Source organism: Emys orbicularis, chromosome 6 (genome assembly GCF_028017835.1).
Source record: "Emys orbicularis isolate rEmyOrb1 chromosome 6, rEmyOrb1.hap1, whole genome shotgun sequence".
In the NCBI taxonomy this organism is placed as follows: domain Eukaryota; kingdom Metazoa; phylum Chordata; order Testudines; family Emydidae; genus Emys; species Emys orbicularis.
The window spans coordinates 121041524-121061121 of NC_088688.1; the positions used below are offsets into that span (position 1 = coordinate 121041524).

Sequence of the window (19598 nt, forward strand, 5' to 3'; positions counted from 1 at the left end):
TTCAGCCATATGCTGTTGTCTGTTTTGCTTTTCACTAATTTTCTCTCTCTGTATCGCTTTTTACTGCCTCCCTCTTCCAGTCTCTTGGGCTTTGTCTTCACTACCCGCCGATCCGGCGGGTAGCAATCGGTTTTTCGGGGATCGACTTACCGCGTCTAGTGAAGACGTGGTAAAATCGATCCCTGATCGCTCTGCCGTCGACTCCGGAAATCCACCTCGGCAGGAGGCGGCAGCGGAGTCGGCGGCAGCGCGGCAGCGGTCGACTTTCCCGCGTCCTCACCGCTAGGTAAGCCGACCTAAAATACGCAACTTCAGCTACGGTATTCACGTAGCTGAAGTTGCGTATCTTAGGTCGGACCCCCGCTGCAGTGTAGACCTAGCCTCAGTTTCTGCTAGCTGTCAAGTGAAGGGACAAATAATGTGCCCAACACACCACGCACTAATGTGGTTCTTAAATAAATTTGAATAACTTACGTTAGCACAAAGTAGGATAGCCGTAAATATATACATAAACCATGCATCCATAATTATGTACATAAAACTGTAGCCCATCTTAGCCCTTGCAGGAATTAGTCAATGTAGTGTCTGCTCTGAATTCATTCAGTAGCAGTGGTACAGATTATTCATATGCTATTGGAGAATAACAAATTATTTTTATGGAAATAACAAAACAAAACTAACAGCAAAAACTCCACTGTATAATTATGGCAGAGAGATAACAGTATCCTGAGCTCCATGGGCATACGCACACACTATTAGAGAGGAAAAGATTTGAAAATCCTGAACATATTTAAACAGACTCTATGGCAAACTGGAAACTTCAGCTTAATGTGAAACCAATGCAGCTAAAATAAAATGGGTTTAAATGTGAATCTAAAGATGGAAAGAAAAAATGAACCTTTGAAAATTATTTGCTGTGTTAAGTGTAATATTTTACTTTTTGTAAAGATTTTCTACCCTACAAAGAATCTTGTAAACAGCTGGATGCTAGACATAATTAAAGGGCATGTATGTAGGCATGTAACCTGACAGAAAGAAAGGAAATTCAGTTGGTAAATGTCCATTAAAAATAGTCCTACTGCATTGTAAATTGTGAAGCCTTTGGATATTGCGTTCTTGTTCTGCATAATTTGCTCCATTCATATGGGATAATGTACAGTCAGGAAAGGAAAGGTAAATTGTTTAAGCCAGTCACTCTGCCCAGCTAGAATCTTAGAAATAAAAGCACAGATTCTTTAATAAGGCGGTGTGAGGTCTATTACTACACTAAATCAAAGGGGGAAAGAGTGTTTAAACGAGCTTCTCTGGGAACCATGGCACCACGTTTTGTGATATCCGAGGGTGATGGCCATAGCTCACTACACGTTATGTATTACACCTGTAGTAGATAGTTCAGACAGATCAGAAAAGGGTACCTTTGATTCACTACCATTGGCAGTATAATAAAACGGGGTGTATGTGAGGGAGAAAATGTCTGCAATCTCTAATAAGCAATATATCAACTAAGCACTGTCAGGTTTTTGTAGAAAGTTCCCCAGCATGATTTATTGCATTAATTACAGTCATGTGGGCTTCATGCTCCTAAGCCTGAAATTGCAATCATATTCTAAAGTTGATTTAAGAATATGCTTTGGCCAAGACTAAAGTGCAGCTTATTATGATTAATGTAATAAAATATTTATTACATACTTCTTTTTCTTTTTTTTGTTTCTCTGTTTGCTGCCCTAGTTAGTGTCTCATTCCAAAGCTGTGACATACAATTAGATTTCAAATGACAAGGATCCTCATCTGTTTTTCATCTACCTCTTCATTGTTTCCCTTGTTTTTACATCCTTTCTGTTCATTTTCTCGCTGCATTTTCTAACTCTGTTTCTTATCTGCTGGCTGGAGTGCATTTAAATCAAGAGCAGGCAAATTGTGCTCTGTGAACGTGGCTCTCCCCTTTGAGATCAAGTGCATTGGTATCGCCAATGTGCTCATTAAAATAAAGGCATCTAAGCGCCCTAGTACAACACTGTGGCTCTTCTGTGGGGCAACCACATTAAAAAAAATAATTGGGGGGCCATGCATGGGAATGTGTTAATCCTCTAGCAGTATTGAGTGGGAACTAGAGATCAGTCAACCTAACTTCGATTCCTGGAAAGCTACTGGAACAAATTATTAAACAATCAAGGATAATAGGGTGATAGGTAATAGCTAACATGGATTTGTCGAGAATAAATCCTGCCAAACCAACCTACTTTCCTTCTTTGAAAGGGTTACTAGCCTAGTAGATGAGGGTAGGGGAAGCTGTAGATGTGATATATCTAGACTTTAGTAAGGATTTTGATACAGTCCCACATGACAGTCTCATTAGCAAACTAGGAAATTGTGGTCTAGATGATGATACTATAAGGTGGGTGCACAACTGGTTGAAAGATCGTACTTAAAGAGCAGTAATCAAGGGTTTGCTGTCAAACTGGCAGGATGTATCTAGTTGGGTCCCCCAAGGTTCCGTTATTCAATATTTTCATTAATGACTTGGATAATGGAGTGGAGAGCGTGCTTATAAAATTTGCAGATGACACCAAACTGGGAGGCTTGCAAGCACTTTGGTGGGCAGGATTAGGATTCAAAATGACCGTGACAAATTGTAGAATTGGTCTGAAATCAACTGAATGGAATTCCATAAAGACAAACGCAAAGGTATTTCACTAAGGAAGGAAAAATCAAATGCCCAGTTATAAAACGGGGAATTACTGGCTAGGCAGTAGTATGGCAGAAAAGGATCTGAGGGTTATAGTGGATCACAAATTGAAGATGAGCTAACAATGTGATGCAGTTGCAAAAAAGGCTAATATCATCCTGGAGTGTATTAACAGGAGTGTCATATGTAAGACATGGGAGGTAATTCTCCTGCTTTACTCAGCACTGGTGAGGCCTCAGCTGGAGAACTGGGTCCAGTTCTGGGCGTGCACTTTAAGAAAGGTATAGACACATTGGAGCAAGAATAATGATAAAAGGTTTAGAGAACCTGATTAACGAGGAAAGGTTAAAAAAACTTGGCATGTTTAGTCTTGAGAAAAGATGACTATGGGGGGACCGATTACAGGCTTCAAAGGGCTGCTATAAAGAGGACTGTGATCAATTGTTCTCCATGTCCCCTGATGGTAGGACAAAAAGTAATGGGCTTAACGTGCAGCAAGAGAGATTTCGGTTAGATGTTAGGAAACATTTTTAACTATAAGGATAGTTAGGAACTGGAATAGGCTTCCAAGAGAGGTTGTGGAATCCCTATTATTGGAGGTTTTTAAGAACAGATGAGAGAAACACCTGTCGGGGTGGGCTAGGTTTATTTGGTCCTGCTTCAGTGCAGGGGGCTGGACTAGATGGCTTCATGAGGTCCCTTCCCGCCCTACATTTCGATGATTCTATAAAGAGGAGACTAAAAGGTTAGGTGGTACATGTTCCTCCTGTTCTCTGCCCCTTTCCTCCTCACCTCTGAGGGGAATAAATACTGTGTATTATTTATCTGATATGATCCACAGCAAAACAGGCACCCAAAAAGGCATTTTCGGTAACTCTAATCTTAATCAATATGATCACAACATACTATATTATCATTATCATCATTGTGGTAATTTCTAGAGGGCACAAACTGGGATTAAGGTTCCTTTTTGTATTTTAGGCACTGTACAAAGAAATAATACAAAGAGTGTTCCTGCCCCATGCGCGCTCACCATCTAGGAAAGAGTAGTATTGGTAGCCTTGCCTGTAGCGTAACATCTCTAGTGGACCCAAATACCATCGGGCTTGAGATTGTTTTGGGCATGAACCATGGAGGGCCACATTTTCAAACCTGGCATATAAATTTGTGCTTGCAGTTTTGCATGAGTCATCCAGGTAGATAGGCATCTAGCGCCGCAGTTTGCATTCATAAGTTCTGTTTGCAAATCTCACTTTTCGAGTGTGCAGATACACTGACACAAATGTTGAGGTTGAGGCATGGAAAATACGGGCCATGGTTTTATTTATGGCCCAGGAGCTTTTGTATTTTGTGTTTTTCCTTCTGCTCCCAGATTAATTAAAAATAGATGTAATTCAACAAAGGAGGCATTTCTAAGAGCGTCATAACGTTTTTCTTTGTCTCCCCGAACGTCATGTTTTTCTTTGTCCGCCTTCGTTCTGAGCTGTTTTCTGCTTTTCTCTCTTCTACTAGCTCAGAATACATTCAATACCATACATGGATGATATTGACTGTGGCCCTGACTCAGCAAGTCACCCATGTTAAGTGAAACATTAAGCACACACTTAAGTTCCATTGATTCCAATGCATTTTAAGCATGTGCTTAAGTGTTTCCTGAATTGGGACCTATGCTTTGCTCAATTGGGGCCTCACTGGGGAGAAAGGTGGAAATTCTGTGGGAGGGTTGTGTGTTATGCCTTTCCTGGATTGGTACTAGCTAGCCAAGTCCTCTTGGAATGCATCACTTCTATGATGTATCATCCGACCTCTAGTTCCCAGGGTAAATTACATGGTCACTGACACGTTGTTCTGATTTTCCTCAGCCAAATAATCCACAAAGCTAATACGTTACTATATAGTAATTGACGTGAAAGGTCACCTATACCAAGTCATTAATACAAAGTCGTGGGCAAAAAGGGAGTATGTTTTCTATACTTAATATTAACACCAACAAAATTACGTTTGCTAAAATTGTCTCCTGCTCTATACTTTACTTTAAAATCTACATTTTCAATTTAAAGCATCCGTTTCAGGAAAGAGAGCTCTACATTGGACTATTTCTAGTCAGAAATTATGGAAAGATTATACTCTCTCCACAGTTGATATTTACATGGTAGCTTTACAATATAAACCTATTTTGACACATACCATGCCTAGAATTAATCTAATCTTCCTGAATTTTTTCATGTGTGCTCCTTTGGCAGAAGAGCACTTTTTGCTAAAGTTGGAGGTGATTGAATAAGGCTTAGTCAAGATCAGGTACCACGGTTTGAATAATCAGTTTTCATATAGCTCGAAAACAGCTTGGCCAGGAAAGTTCAGATGTGGGTTATTATATTGTCCTCCCTGAGGAGAAATGTTTTTGGGTGTAGTTTGCTGGGTTAAGGAGGGAGGGTTTTGGAGATGTGTGATCCAAACCAATGAGAAGTCAGTGGAATTCATATAATCTGCAAATTGTATTGGCAGAGATTTAGGAAATCTGTAGCTGAGCCAGAAGATATATGGGGTTATAGATCTCCTCAGTCATAGGTTGCAGGCATTTGAAACTTGTTTTTGAAGCTGGCCAAGCATATGTGACTAAGGCCCTGATCCTGTAAAGACATATGCACATACTTTGAACTTAACTTCATGTGCTTGAAATTAAATATGTTCATAGTCTTTGCGGGATTGGATCCTTATGATGTACTGAGAAGGAACTGCAAACTATTACTTTAAGTGTGTGTGAAGGTGCGGGTGGGCAGGAGGAGATTCCTGGTCCAGATCATAGGCTAAAGGGGCTCTGTAATGAAGCATGGGATCTGGGTGTCAGAGAAAGAAGACAGTATAGAACAGGGGTCGGCAACCTTTGAGAAGTGGTGTGCCAAGTCTTCATTAATTTAAGGTTTCACATGCCAGTAAAAGGTTTCATGTGCCAGACCGGCAGCGCGGGCGGCAGACGGAACCCCAGACCGGCAGCGGGCTGAGTGGGGCCGGCGGCCGGAACCCCAGACCGGCAGCGGTCTGAGCAGCTCAGCCCACTGCTGGTCTGGGGTTCCATAATCCAGGCCAGCAGCAGGTTGAGCGGGGCCGGCGGCCGGGACCCCGGCTGGCAGCAGCGTGCCACTAAAAATCAGCCCGCGTGCCGCCGGTTGTGGACCCCAGTATAGAAAGAGCCAGCCTAGAACAAGGCGGGGGTGAGTTGTGCCTCTCTGCCTTAGGGAGCAACCTGCTTTGTCTCTTTCTGATTTTGGCTACTGTATGTTATCATCCTGGTTTCTAAGAATAAAAGTAGTGTTGTATTGCAACCTTCCAGCCAGAATATTTTATGTGTTGTATCTAACTTCTCTGTTTGTATGCGGTGAAACATAGATCCATGTTCATAGATCTTAGATGGTCAAAAGATTCTCATAGATCATAAAGGGGTCCAAGTATTTCTATGAACTACTGCCAAGAATCCTGCAGGGGTTATAACTATCATGCGGAGACACAGTAGGCACTCACACAAAGCATATAAACCTCACAAGGGCTCCTGTGGCGGTTTGCTCCATGTGAATACCTTACCAATGCAGAAATAGTGCATTCCATCTTCCCAGGCCAGTGATGCACACCAATGCATCACACAGCAGTTGAGGTTTAAAAAAAATTAGGTATTCGCAGACAAAAACTTCATGACACAGAGCTAAGGCTGTAAATAGGTTTCAGTAGCTTAAGTGGGAAACAATGTAAAATAACGTTGTAGTTAAAAAACACCAACCCAAACACACAACAAACAGCCTCCAAATCAGACAGCCAGAAGTGTCAATGTTAAGGTTACACTTAAAACAAAATAAAATAAAAACAACCAAAAACTTTGAAAGTACGTTTCAGGCCCTGCATTCCGAGGTTGCTACTAAAGTGTTGCAAATATTGAAAAGGAGAAGCACCAGTCTCCTAAATAACTAAAAGAAGGGTGGGTCAGGAAGGGGGGTGAGGAAAGTGTCTGTTTAATTTGAGGTAGGTTGTTTTCTTCTAAATAACTAAACAGGCAGGGCCAGATCCTCAGCTGGTGTACATCTGCAAAGCTCCACGGAAGCCAAAGGAGCTCTGCCAATTTACACCAGCTGAGGATGTGACCAACTATGTATCAGTTGCACTTACTGTTTCTGGGCCTGATCCTGTAAGGTTCTGAGGGAGTTCAGAGAACTCAGAGCCTTGTAGAGTTGGGCTTCAAATTTTGTAGCATTCATGGGTGAAATCCTGGCCCCAATAAAGTCAATGGCAGGCTTGCCATTGATTTCAATGGGGCCAGGATTTTACCCCATATCTTTAAAGGATCTGGTGGTCAGGTCTGGATTTAGGGCAAGTGACCCAGGCAACTGCCAGGGGTGCCTGTCTTGGGAAGTGCCAGGCTCGGGGTGTTGTGCATGAATAAATATAGATTTACAGATCCTAGCGTACAAATTATTCATCTTATATGACAGGGATGAATCATGCATGCAAATTATGCATCCAAGTTGTGAAATGGGCTCCAAATGCGATAAAAAATAAGGTGTTCAAAAGTTTAACAAACTGGGTGGGGCGGGGGTGTGCTGAAGATGCTCCTCGCCTGGGGTGTTATCTGGTCTAGGGCCGGCCCTGATTGTGGTAAAAGTGGGAGAAAAGAATACATGCTGAAAAACCAAACTAAAACTAGAGCCTGCCTTAACATCTGTTCAGATGTACATCCTGTAAAAAGTGGACAGATAACTAATGTTTATTTTAGAAACTCTTACTTTACTGAGATATCAGGTTACAAATATTCTTGTGCTCATTTACGTGGAATCTGCATTCACTTTTCTTCAAGGAAATCTGAATATGTCTTAATTTTGGACTCATGAAATATTTCACTTGTAATTTTGGGGAAGTTAATTGATCATAAATGTAATTTGTGTTGACCAGAAAACTGTAAGAGCATGTGCAAATGGGTTTTAAGTAAGAAATATTAGCAATCTTAGAGATTTTACATGCAATTGAAAGCACTTGATGAAAACCTTAAAATATAGAGTCTTTGGCCTAAGCATTGTGGTGTTTAGAGGAGGGAAGTTTAACTGATAGGCAGAATTCCATGGCAATATAAATGACTAGGGTAAAAATTCAAGCAAAATGTCTGGTGTGGGGTTTTTTTCTTAAAAGTGATCCTTAGCCACTGTGTTATTCCTTTGATTCTGCAGAGTTCAGCAGTTGTTATATGTCAAAACCGATAAATATATATTTTGCAACTGAAGCCCTTCTGCACTTCGTGTGTGTGTGTATGTGGGCGGAGGAGGAGCTGCCAAGCAAAGTCAATTCTGAACAGATAGCGAGGGAATAAAAATGCTAGAAATATCATTCTACAAGAGCTGTGCTGTCTGTTGTTATGGGCTCTCTTACTCTTGGAGTGGTCCTGCATAGTCTCAGGCACGATTTATCAATGAGACCTCTGAGTCTGGGAAGAGGTGGTTTCCCATCTTTACAACACTGAGAAGAGAGAGTGACTTTCCAATGTTATTTCTAGGACAGAACGAAGAGCCAGATTGCTGTCTTCTGAATTCCGTGATCATAAAAGTTGCTTGTATTCTGGGTATGGCCTTGCCTGTCAATGTAACATTAGCATTTACTGTGAGCAAGTCTCTAGAATAACTGTATTGTAGTGCTAGGCATGAAGCCTGCAAGGTGCTGTGTGTTGTGTTTTCAGCACGGAGTTGTGAGCACTTAGCACCACACTGGCATGTTTTTGACACCAGGGCATGTTTTTGTTCGCTTGTATTAAAATATTCTGTAGGCAGTAGGTTTGCACTTAAGAATCTGTTCTAATCAGAGAGAGAATTGGGCAGTGAACAAACTTTGGGTACGTGTAAGCTGCAAATGAATGTGTAATTGCAATGCGGACAGGCATACCCACGCTAGCTTTAACCTAGCTAGCCAAGGTAACAATAGTAGTGTAGACATAGTGGCATGGGCTTCAGGACAGGCTAACAACTTGAGTATGCACCCCAGCTCCCTAGTGGGCTTGTACTTTGGTTGCTAGTCTGTGCTGAAGCCCGTCCCACCGCATCTTCACTACTGTAGATTAAAGCAATCACAGGGATGCCTACCTGTGCTGCGATCACAGGGATGCCTACCTGTGCTGCAATCTGAAGATCAGGGCTGTCCCTATAAAATCAGGATATCTGGTCACCCTACTGCAATCAGACCTTCCCTTGCAGTATAGACATTCCCTTTGACTGGTGACACGTGCAGCTTATAAGAAAACCACATCACAACTAGCATCATATTTCTGCCAAGATCTAACTGTCTATAGGTTCAGTTAAACTGAATTTGAGACTCCCTGTAGTAGCTCCATCTGGTGACTCTCAGTAATGTTATAAACCGAATGCTTTTGAACCTTAAAGAAACCAGCATCTGAGTCTAACTAAAGCAAATATTTGTTTCCTTTGTGTATAACTACAGAAGAGTTTAAATGCAGCTGTGTTATTCAGTGTTACCCAATGACTTTTCATGCTGAAATAACCCTCAATTTGTAATTCAATTGTTAGTGTTAGGCCTTATCTGTACTGCAATCAGAATAGAAAAAATCCAAACCATGGTAGTTACAACTGAGTTAAACACAGCTGTAGTTTAGTGAGGAAGGATGATCTGGTTGTTAAGTTACTTGTCTGGGAATCAGAAGATCTGCGTTCAGTTCCTGCACCACCAGAGACTTTCTGTGTGACTTTGGGCAAGTCACTTAGGCCCAGATCCACAAAGGTAGTTAGATGCCTAAATATCTTTGAGGATCTGTCCCTTAGTCTCTTTGTGCCTCAGTTTCCCTTCTGTAAAAGGAGAATAGTATTTCCCCACCTTGTGAGCATAAATACATTAAACAACGCAAGATGCTTCAATACTACAGTAAAGTGGGGCTGCATAGATCAGTATGGACAGTTTTATTTGTTTCAAAGCTATTTTATTAACTAGTGCTGCCAGCAAACTCGGTCGCGTACAGTTTGAGTAGCCTAGGTTCTCAGAAAAAAACTGGTCAGAGCTCTGTACTGAATGGAACCCAGCAGTGTTTCAGGTTGTTACAAGCAGGGTTCTGGCCTGAGAATACACAAGATCGTATCAATGCTATATATGTTTTTATTTTTTTTCTTTCTATCAAGCAGCAAAATAATTTGCTAGGACTTCAGAAAAACCCGGCTCAGCAGAGTGCGTAATGCAAATTCAGCATGACACAGCAAGGGCGGGATATGGACAGGAAAAGGGGAAAAGCGAGACAAGGGTGACTATGACAGGAACCTGTAGTTACTCAGTTAAGAGTAACATTAGGCACCGGGATCAGTGGATATTGACCGCTCACCTTGGACAGGGATGTAGACCTTTGTCCCCCTGACCCAGATCATATGTCTGAGACCAGGAAATGAACTCCAGTTCCTTACCAGCACTCCTAAGTGTCAGATCCTTATTATATAAGGCCTGTACACTTTTTTGTGGCTACATTAACTTTTTTTTTAAACCTTCCCTTCTTCCTCATTTCCTATAGGTGAGATGGGGGGAGTTAAGATTTTAATGAGGCCAGGGAAAATAGAAACAGAATTATTTGCCGCCTTCCAACTCTCATAGAATACAGGTTGCTGTTTGAAATCTCTGTTGGGTCGACATTGGTTGTGTCAGAATTATAGCTCTACGGCGTGATTCTGCACGGCATTACCCCTGGCTTACGCCAGTGGAGGTGCGGCGTTTTAACGTAATGGGCATGATTCACCACAGTTACATCGGCATAAAATCAGAGTAATACAGTGGCAAATCAGGCCCATTTCGCCAGACTCTGAGCTGATGTAAATCTGCTGACTACCATGAATCTCTGCTGATTTACACCAGTGGAGCACCTGCCCCATTATGTTTAAAAGTCCCTGCCTCCCATGCAAAGTGACACGCCAGACCACTGAAATAATTAATCAGAAGCTAGTTAAGGCACTGATTTGTTAATAGTTAATAGTAACTACCAGGCATCTTTAAAGCACAGAGGATTTAGAACAGCTTACTTGCAGATATGAAATTTATCTTCACAAGTTCAGAAAAGATGAGTGACTGTGTGTTGCTCCTGTGTTGTGACAAGCCATCCTTTAACAAGTGATGATTTATGGCATATTTAACAGGAAGCCGTTGTATGGGCTATGTATACAGAAGCAGTATTTTAAAAGTGTGTCTGAGGGTGGGGGTGGAAATGTGGGCTGCCAGTCAAAATACTGATGACTTATAAATGGTGGTTGCTGTACTGAAGTAAATGTTTGTTCCCATGCTTTAAACAGCATCAGCTCTTTATTTCAACACTGTACCCTACCAGAATAAAAGGATTTCTCCCAGGCATTGATCCAGGTTAGTCTCCATTGTGGTATACTGGGGGTTCTTTTATATCAACATCAATATTGTGGTTAGTCTTCAAAACAGAGCTGTTACTTTTTAGTCGCATGTTCACTGCAGAAACCTGATTCAGCAGTGTTCGTTTGACAGCTGGCATGTGCTTCAAAGGGGATGTTTACAGTCCTAGACCCTTACAATTCCACTTATCCTGCATGGGAATCAACATCCCATGGGCGGGTTCCACTGAATGCCTGGCCTTGTGGTTAAGAAGCAAGATTGGGACCAGGAGATCTGATATGGGTTCTGTTCCTGGCCCTTCTGCGTGACTTTGGGCAAGTCACTTAATCTCTCTGTGCCTCAGTTTCTCTATCCATAAAATGGGGCTGCCAATACTAGTTGTCTACTCTGGAGGAATGCACCTTCCCAATCTTGGGTTGCTCTGGGGGCTGGAGAGGCCCCCAGGATAATTTAGGCAGCCCTGTCTGAAATCTCTGGAGCCCCATCTGTCGTTGACACAGCCTTCTGCTCCCAGACGCACCCTGGCACACCCCCTGCTCTGCAGCTTTTGATGGGGGTCCTCGAAGAGTAGCCTTATGTCTGTGTTCTCCAGTAACCGTCCTGGGGGAATCTTCCCCCGGCTGGAACCAGGGCTTTTAGGGCCCCTTTACACTGCACTGGCCCAGTGTATAGGGGCCAGAGCAGGAGTGAGGCTCTCATTCCAGGACAGAATTAAGCAGCAGCACTCAAGTGGATTAGGGACTGAACCTACAAGATCCCGAGCACCTCCTATGTGGGGCTGACCTCTCTCTGCTCCCCCCAGAGTTAATGAGAACACTCAGTGCCTCACAGGAGCCTCAAGGGAGATGATCTTCAGACATAGGCAAAAGCTGGTTTTGTCATATGCTGAGGCTCTATACATGCTGTCCATCATCACCTAGACAGCAGAGATGACCTATTTCAGTTACACAGGGAGAAAGGATCATTCTGCTCTTAGACCCTGATTCAGCAAAGCACTGAAGCACATGAGTCAGTGGGATACTCGTGCTTTGTTGAATCAAGGCTTTAATACCCCAATAAGGCCATACTGTACATACACCAAAATGGAAGGATGTGATAACGGAACCCTTTACGGTGACAGCAAGGGCAGGATTTAGACTTGTGTCTCTTTCAAATCATGTCTGTTTAGTTCCCTGACCTCCCTCTTACCCCCCTCCATAAAGAAAGTTTTACTAATGCCAGTAGTGAAAAAGTAATGCAGCTGTTGAAAAACAGTTCATTTTTATTCATCATCAGCAGAAGTGCCAGCTGATTTCTGATTCCAGATCCTTATTGTTGGTGATGATGAGGTTGAAAGTAGATAGACTACAGTTGGATTTTCAGATACTAAAGTCATCATGTTTTGCTGGCTATTAGGGAAAAAAACCATAGTTACTTGTAAACTAAGCAATTTTCAATATGGAAGTAATTAATGGAAAATAAATATGAAGCAGCATTTTTGCAGAACTTCTGTTTTGATCCTACTCTTGGAAACATGCATCAGACGATAAACAGTATGGTGACTGTATTATGCTTTTTTCTTTGTCTTGATAAGTGACTATAGGACAATATAACTCCTCTGTTTATCTGAACAATAGATGAAATACTGGAGTTGAATAGATATCTCAAGATGCATCCATGTTGAGTCCTTGGAGACTCACTAGTTCTCATGAATTATGTGTATATTAGAAACATTTCATCTTTGTCACAATGATCAAAAGAAAAATGTAAATATGACACCTTGTCAGAGTTAAACATCTGACATCCAAATTACATACCTGTCAACTTTTCAGGAAGAAAACGAAAGTGATAAATAGCAATCAAAGAGGACAGGCATCCAGTACATTGTTTGGCCTTTGGTCCTGTCTCCTCTTTAAATTTCACAGATTTCCTCTTCCTCCTGCAATTCACTGCAATGAGCAGGGGATCTGGGGTGACTGGAGAGCAACCCTGAATATCATTGTTATGGTATGTCACAGTGCCGTCAGGGCACCTGGGCTTCTTTCCCTTCTGCAGGCAGGGCTGAGAGTGAGAACCATTCACAGGGCTAACAGGAGGGGGGACTGGAGGTGCTGGGATTGTTTTTCATGAGAGAATGGACTCTTCTAATCTAATCTGGGGAAATGGCCAGTTCCAGCTCCTCCTAGTGCCCAGAATTGAGGTCCAGACGATATGTAGCTTCAGACCAACTGAAAAATCCGATTTATCCTCCAAAACGCTTTAAAATGTGGATGATGCCAGTGTTTGAGGGCTAGCAGACGAAAGTGAATTTGTGAGCATCACCCACCAAACATGGCTGAGTTAACTGGCCTGATGTTATTTTGGCCTGATTTAAACAGGAAGAGTGGGTAGTGCACATTGCCTTGTATAACATTTGTAATATGTAAATTGGATAAATCCAGCTGGTCGCTAGGTGTTACTGTGTTCTCACTGAAATGCAAATGCCGGGACCTATCTGCGGTTATAAATAAGGACACTTTTAAAGGTAACCTGCAAAGGGCAAAACACAATGAAATTGTATGTAGTGTTTTTTTTAATGACATATAAAAAAGGCCTGAATCATTTCTGCTTGTTAATTGGAAAAACGTCAGAACCGAGTTCCTTTAACTACAACAGAGCATAGCTAATTCCTTGTGCTTGTCACTGAAATATTGCCTCTTTGTGTTTGTTGTTGATCATTTTCTAATACCATTAAGCATTGTCATATTCCACCTTTTGTGCTTCTAAATTACAATCTTGTATAGATGGGTAGTTTGCACATGTAAAGAAAATAGTCTTTCAATATCACATGTAATTTAAATGTTTCCTTTTTATGCTTTTAATGCCATGATCAGCAAGAAAATTAGTAGCGCAACAAAAGTTATCTTTAGTGATGGCTTGAACTCTGATTAACAACTGTGGTTTGATTTGTCACTGATCACAAAGGCCTATAAAAATATCCTTGTAGACCAGCATAAAATTGTTTCCAGATTTTGATCTTCTGCCAAGGTTTCCAGCATGAAAGAAAGGTCAGTTCCTCAAGGAGAAATGGTTCCACTCTCAAGAAGAAACCTCATTGTGTAGGTGATCTTAAGTCTAAGTGAATTTGTGGAGTGCTGTCTTGGTAGCTACTGATGTTTTTCTTCTCTGTCCCCTAAAGATGAAATATTTTATATCTTTCATATCTGTACACTTGTAAACAGGGGTGGATTTAGGGGCAGGTGACCCAGGCGACTGCCTGGGGTGCTGGGCTCAGGGTACTGTGCATGAATAAATACAGATTTACATATCCTAGTGTGCAAATTTATCGTCTTATATGACCGGGATAAATCATGCATGTAAATTGTGCATCAAAGTCGCGAAATGGGCTACAAATGCAATAAAAAATAAGGTATTCAAAAGTTTAACAGATGGGGGGTGGGGAGCGCCAAAGATGGTCCTTGCCTGGGGTGCCATTTGGTCTAGGGCCGGCCCTGCTTGTAAACTATGCATTGCACTGTAGTATGGTTATTTGCAAACCCTTTGTGTTTGGGTGTGTTGTGTTATAATACTGTTCTGTACATTTCTGTCTATATTTATTTAGTCCTCGAAAATGCATCTCATTAAAGATACTTTTTAATGGAATAAATATGATGCTTTAGTTTTTGTTTTGTTTTTTAATTGGAACCAGTACAACCTCTGGTTTCACAAATGAAGCAATTCAGAATGGGTTTAGCTACTCGAATTGGGCCCCTGCGCACAGCAGTGGAATCAATCTACAAGTTTTCTATCTCACATTTGTTCGAAAATGCAGACTTGCCTCTAGTCCCAGACTTTTCCACAAATCTCCATGCGCCCAAGTGTGCGCCAGTGACAGGAGGAGCTCATTTTGATTGTTTTTTTGCCATACTCTAGTAACATCATTTGTGAAACTGAAGTTGGCTTTTCAAACATGAGACAGGTATGTAATAATGTTTTCCAATGATCTTTGTGAAATTGATTTTTTTTCCTTTCTTAAGGAAATTATTTTGGGGGGAAACACGTCGCACAAACTCATTGTTCCCTTGTCTATTCTTTTTCCTCTGTCAGACCAGGATGAGAGAGCAGCGGAACTCAGCAGGGAGCAGAATGAGAAAACCATTCGCAGCACTCAGACGGCTCTCCGTAACTTCAGAGAGTTTCTCATCTCCAAATATCCCTCAGAAACCCGGGAAATCTATGTCATCCCTTGCAAAGAGCTCGATGCATACTTAGCTTCCTTCTTTGTGGATGCCAGACAGAAGGATGGCTCAGAATATGAGCCAAACAGCTTGGCCAACTATCAGTGCGGGCTGGAGCGCTATCTCAAAGAACACAGGTATGGATACAGTATTACAAGGGATAAGGAGTTCAAGAGATCTCAAGAAGCTTTGAAGCAAAAGCAGATAGAGCTGAGGTGTAAAGGTAAAGGAAACAAGCCACACAAATCCATGAAGCTGACCTTTGCTGATGAGCTTATCCTACGCAAAAGAGGCTTGTTGAGTCGATATAATCCCGAGGGGCTGCTGAACCTTGTCTGGCTAAATAATACTAAGGCGTTTGGACACTGTACAGGTTTTCATGGGTCCACCCTCAAATGGGGGGATATCAGGCTCCGGGTGACAGAAACAGGCTTGGAATACTTGGAGTGGATGGGGCAAGAGACTGGGGATATGAATGCCAAAACCAAGAGAGGAGGGACTGATTCCAGAGTCTATGCCACCCAGCATGCTCCACAGACCTGCCCAGTGCAAGACTACAAGGAGTACGCTCAAAGACGGCCCCCTGCAATGCGATACGAAGATGCTCCTTTCTACCTGTCCATCAAGCCGGTTGTCAACCTGGCTGCACTTCATTGGTACAACTGTCAAGCCCTGGGAAAAAACAAGCTTGCAAAGATGGTAAAGACGATGTGCGAGAAGGGCAACATCCCTGGCAGAAAGACCAACTTCAGCGTCTACCAGAGCTGCAGCACCCTGTCCGAAGCACAGAGTAACCAGCTGGTGCTAATCTGTAACAATTTAAGTCAACAAGCTGCCCAGTCTATGGCAAGCCACTCCAGTTCTGGCAACTTCATAGTGTCGGCTTCTTATGACTCTTCCTCCGACACGGCCTGAAAGGTGGATTTCAATTGAACAGTTTTTTGTTAAGCTCTGAATTTATGCCCAATAATACACATCAACTGTGATTGTACACTATTCCCCACACCTTCCCAGTGTTAATTCACTTTATAAAAAATATAAATATATAATATATTTTTCTTTTTACAAATAAGTCGATAGAAATAGTTTAGTATTACTAACATAGTATTTATAGTGTTTAATACAAAAATGAAAGCTACTTATGGGTTATAATATAATTGCAGATTTTACAAGGGCAAAATGGTTCTCAGGCAACACAAGAGAGACTGGAAATACAGTTTTTAACATGCATGCAAACAATGAGTGTAAATCCCCATGGAGGCTTACATCTCAAATCGGTTTTAAATCGTTTTGTAAAGCTTCTTATTTTAACAACATGATCTCCAAGGTAGAGGGAGACAAACTTATCACTGGCTACCTGAAAGCTTGTTCTTGTTCAGCCAGATCAGGAAATAAGAGATGTATCAGTGTAAGCATGTGAAATCATTTAGAGCAGTTTTTGTTTTCTTATCGTTGTGGTCCCTGAGACTCATTTATGCCAGCTGGAAAAATATATAATATTCCTAAACAAAGTCCACTGAAGACTATTTTTAACTATTTTTTGTTGTTGATTTTCTGTGATCAAGAATGTCGCTGGTCTTTAGACTATGGAATATTGTTTTGAACAATATGCAAAGGTGTAATGGCAAAAAGACTGTTATACAAATAATCTTTACTGTTTCAAACTAAGCATTGGTCATTAGTATTTTGTTTTATGTCATCCATGGAAATGCAGCGTGAGCTTCTACTAAATTAGAATTTCAGCTACTCTTTCAATTGTCCGGGGAATGCAACAGTGCTGAAAAATCAGAAATCTTTTCCCAAGCCATAAAAATAGACTACAGATAAATCAAATGTGTCTTCACTTGTCATTCAAAATCCATAGGAGGCATAATGAACAATTTAAATCATTTTTATATTTAATATGTGGGGGGGAACTAAATTCTTAAAATACTAGAAAACACAATGAGATAAATTCAGCTAACACACAATTCCCATTGAAGACAATATGTGTGAATATTAGGGTGACCAGATGTCCCGATTTTATAGGGACAGTCCCGATTTTTGGGGCTTTGTCGTATATAGGCACCTATTACCCCCCACCCTCTGTCCCAATTTTTCATACTTGCTGTCTGGTCAGCCTAGTGAATATGAAAGCAGAATTTGGCCCTTAAAGACTAAATAATGACTGTTATCTTTCCAGCTGATTTACTTTGCAGTATAATTGTTCATTAAGCACAGGGAAGACACTGACAAATTAAACATTTCAGTTGGAACCATTACATTATAATCCCTAACCTTTAAAATTGAGTATGATCATTTTGGTGGTAATTGAACTGAGTTTATGCTGCATTACATATGAAAATGCTTTGCTAAGGTACCCTAGCACTGCAAAGATGAGACTTTAGACAAAACCACTAGCGACTTGATTTGATGGCCATGGAAGTTAATGGCAGTCCATCCATTGACTTCAATGGGTGCTTGATCAGGCTATAGGTGAACAAGCTGTCTGTTTCTTTATTGACGTTCTTTAGATCTGCAACTCTGTAGTGAGTGAAATTTAAACCAGTGGAGAATAACGGGAGGATGAGAATAAGGGTAGCAAAAAGAAGTAGAAACTGACCAACCCAACACTGTGTTTGAATATACTTTAACTGATGCGAGGATGAAATTTTCTCCTATGCAGAGGATTAGCGCAAGGTTCTATGCATCACTTCAGCCTTATTTTGAGGTCTTCAGTGGAACGTTAATAGCACGTCGGCCTTGTGGTGGCCCTCTGCACAAGCATGAATTTCACCCCAACGAATCTCTCTCCCACCTGACCTTGTAACACATATCAGCTGTAAAGCAACTTGCGTGTGGCACAATCTGCTTTTGAACTCCCAGTGATACTTACATATCAGTGCACCTGTGGCACTGCAGGGCTTTGATTTCTTGTGTGCTTGCTAAGCCAGAGTTTTGCACAAGAGGGTAAAATCACCAAGAGCTACTACTCTACCCATCTTTCCGGCCCCTGAGTTACTAATAGATACCGTACCCTTTCTTCCCCACTGTTGAGGACTTTGGGGTAGACGTTGGTTTGGCTGGAGTCAGGTGAGGGTAGCTGATAGTTCATACTGAAAGTTCTTACTGGCTCTACAACAGGCATTGGTCTTGATTTTGAACATTGCATTTGAGGACAAAACTTGCGCCCATGGATATTAGCGTCGGGTGTGCCACTGAGTTCAGTGGATCAGGCTATTTGACCCGTTAGGGTGTGTCTACACTGCAGTTGGAGGGGGCGGGGGCTAGCAACGTGAGTATGTACCCAGGGCCACTGATGTGCTTGCGCAGCCTGTGCTGAGCTAGCTTGGGTATGCAACCTGAGCTGCAGTCAGACCTCCAAGTGCAGGGTAGACATAACCTTAGTAAAGGAGGAGGAAAAATAAGGGACAGTAGTGATGGTGATGGGCCTTCCAGGGCTTCTAGATGGTGCCTGCAAATAAATGTGCCAATGTCCCACACAGTTTGGGTATCCAAATGCCATTCCTGTGACTCACCCACATGCCCTGTCCTAACATGCTTTCTTGGAGAGACTTGTGGTGGTGATGTACAAGGTGCTGTAGAATCCCCCTGCTTGGCCTCTCTGCTCCCACAGAACGGAACTGCAGTGTCTTTAGGGCATCCGGCTCCTCCCGAGGCTGAGCAGGAGACACAGGGGACCCATTGAACCTAGTGGCAACACCACCATGAGAGATAGTAATGCGTCCCTCTCTTGGGAACCCATTTAGGTAGGACCTGGAATTGTTAGCTCAGGTGAATTGGTTTGTGGTGTGATTTCTGCCTTGTCATATTTTCTGATCAACCTTTGTATCCCTGATTGGCCCCATACAGCCTAAAAAGAAACACATTTCTCCACCAAACACTTGAAATGTTGCTTTGTGCATGTGAGTGTTGTGTTTTAGGGTATGTGTCTACACAGCAGCTGCAGCAGAATGGGCAGCGGCTTGCTCTAGCCAACCAAGTACGTCCCCAAAGGGTCAGGTGAAATTGTACTCGGGTGGGTTGCCGGAGCCGCTGCTCATATTGCTGCAGCCACCAGCTATTTTTATTGCTAACTTCTGCAGAGCTAGCGCATGTCTGTCTACCCAGGCTGGGAATTATACCTCCCAGCTGAAGTGTAGTCATCCACTTAAACTTACCAGAGCCTTTTAGTATAATCAGAGTAGATCATTAAGGAAGAAAAGGCACTAAGATTGCTGAATGCACTTGGGGAGCAAGAGCAGTTCCATTGCTTTTTGCTTCTCAATCCATATTTCCCATACCCTTCCTGCCAGCTCCCGTTCCCAGCATTTGTCTGTTTGGCATTTACAGGTTTGAGTTTG

General features: G+C 42.0%; 1 protein-coding gene across 1 annotated transcript in view; it reads left to right on the top strand.

Annotated features, from left to right (window-relative positions):
• KIAA1958 (KIAA1958 ortholog) overlaps nt 1–16170 on the top strand; it is a 34054-nt gene extending 17884 nt beyond the window's left edge. Inside the window, exon 2 of the mRNA XM_065406885.1 lies at nt 15125–16170. Within this exon, the coding sequence (XP_065262957.1) occupies nt 15125–16170 (1046 nt within the window). The remainder of the gene's footprint in view (nt 1–15124) is intronic.
• The last annotated feature ends 3428 nt before the right edge of the window (nt 16171–19598 follow it).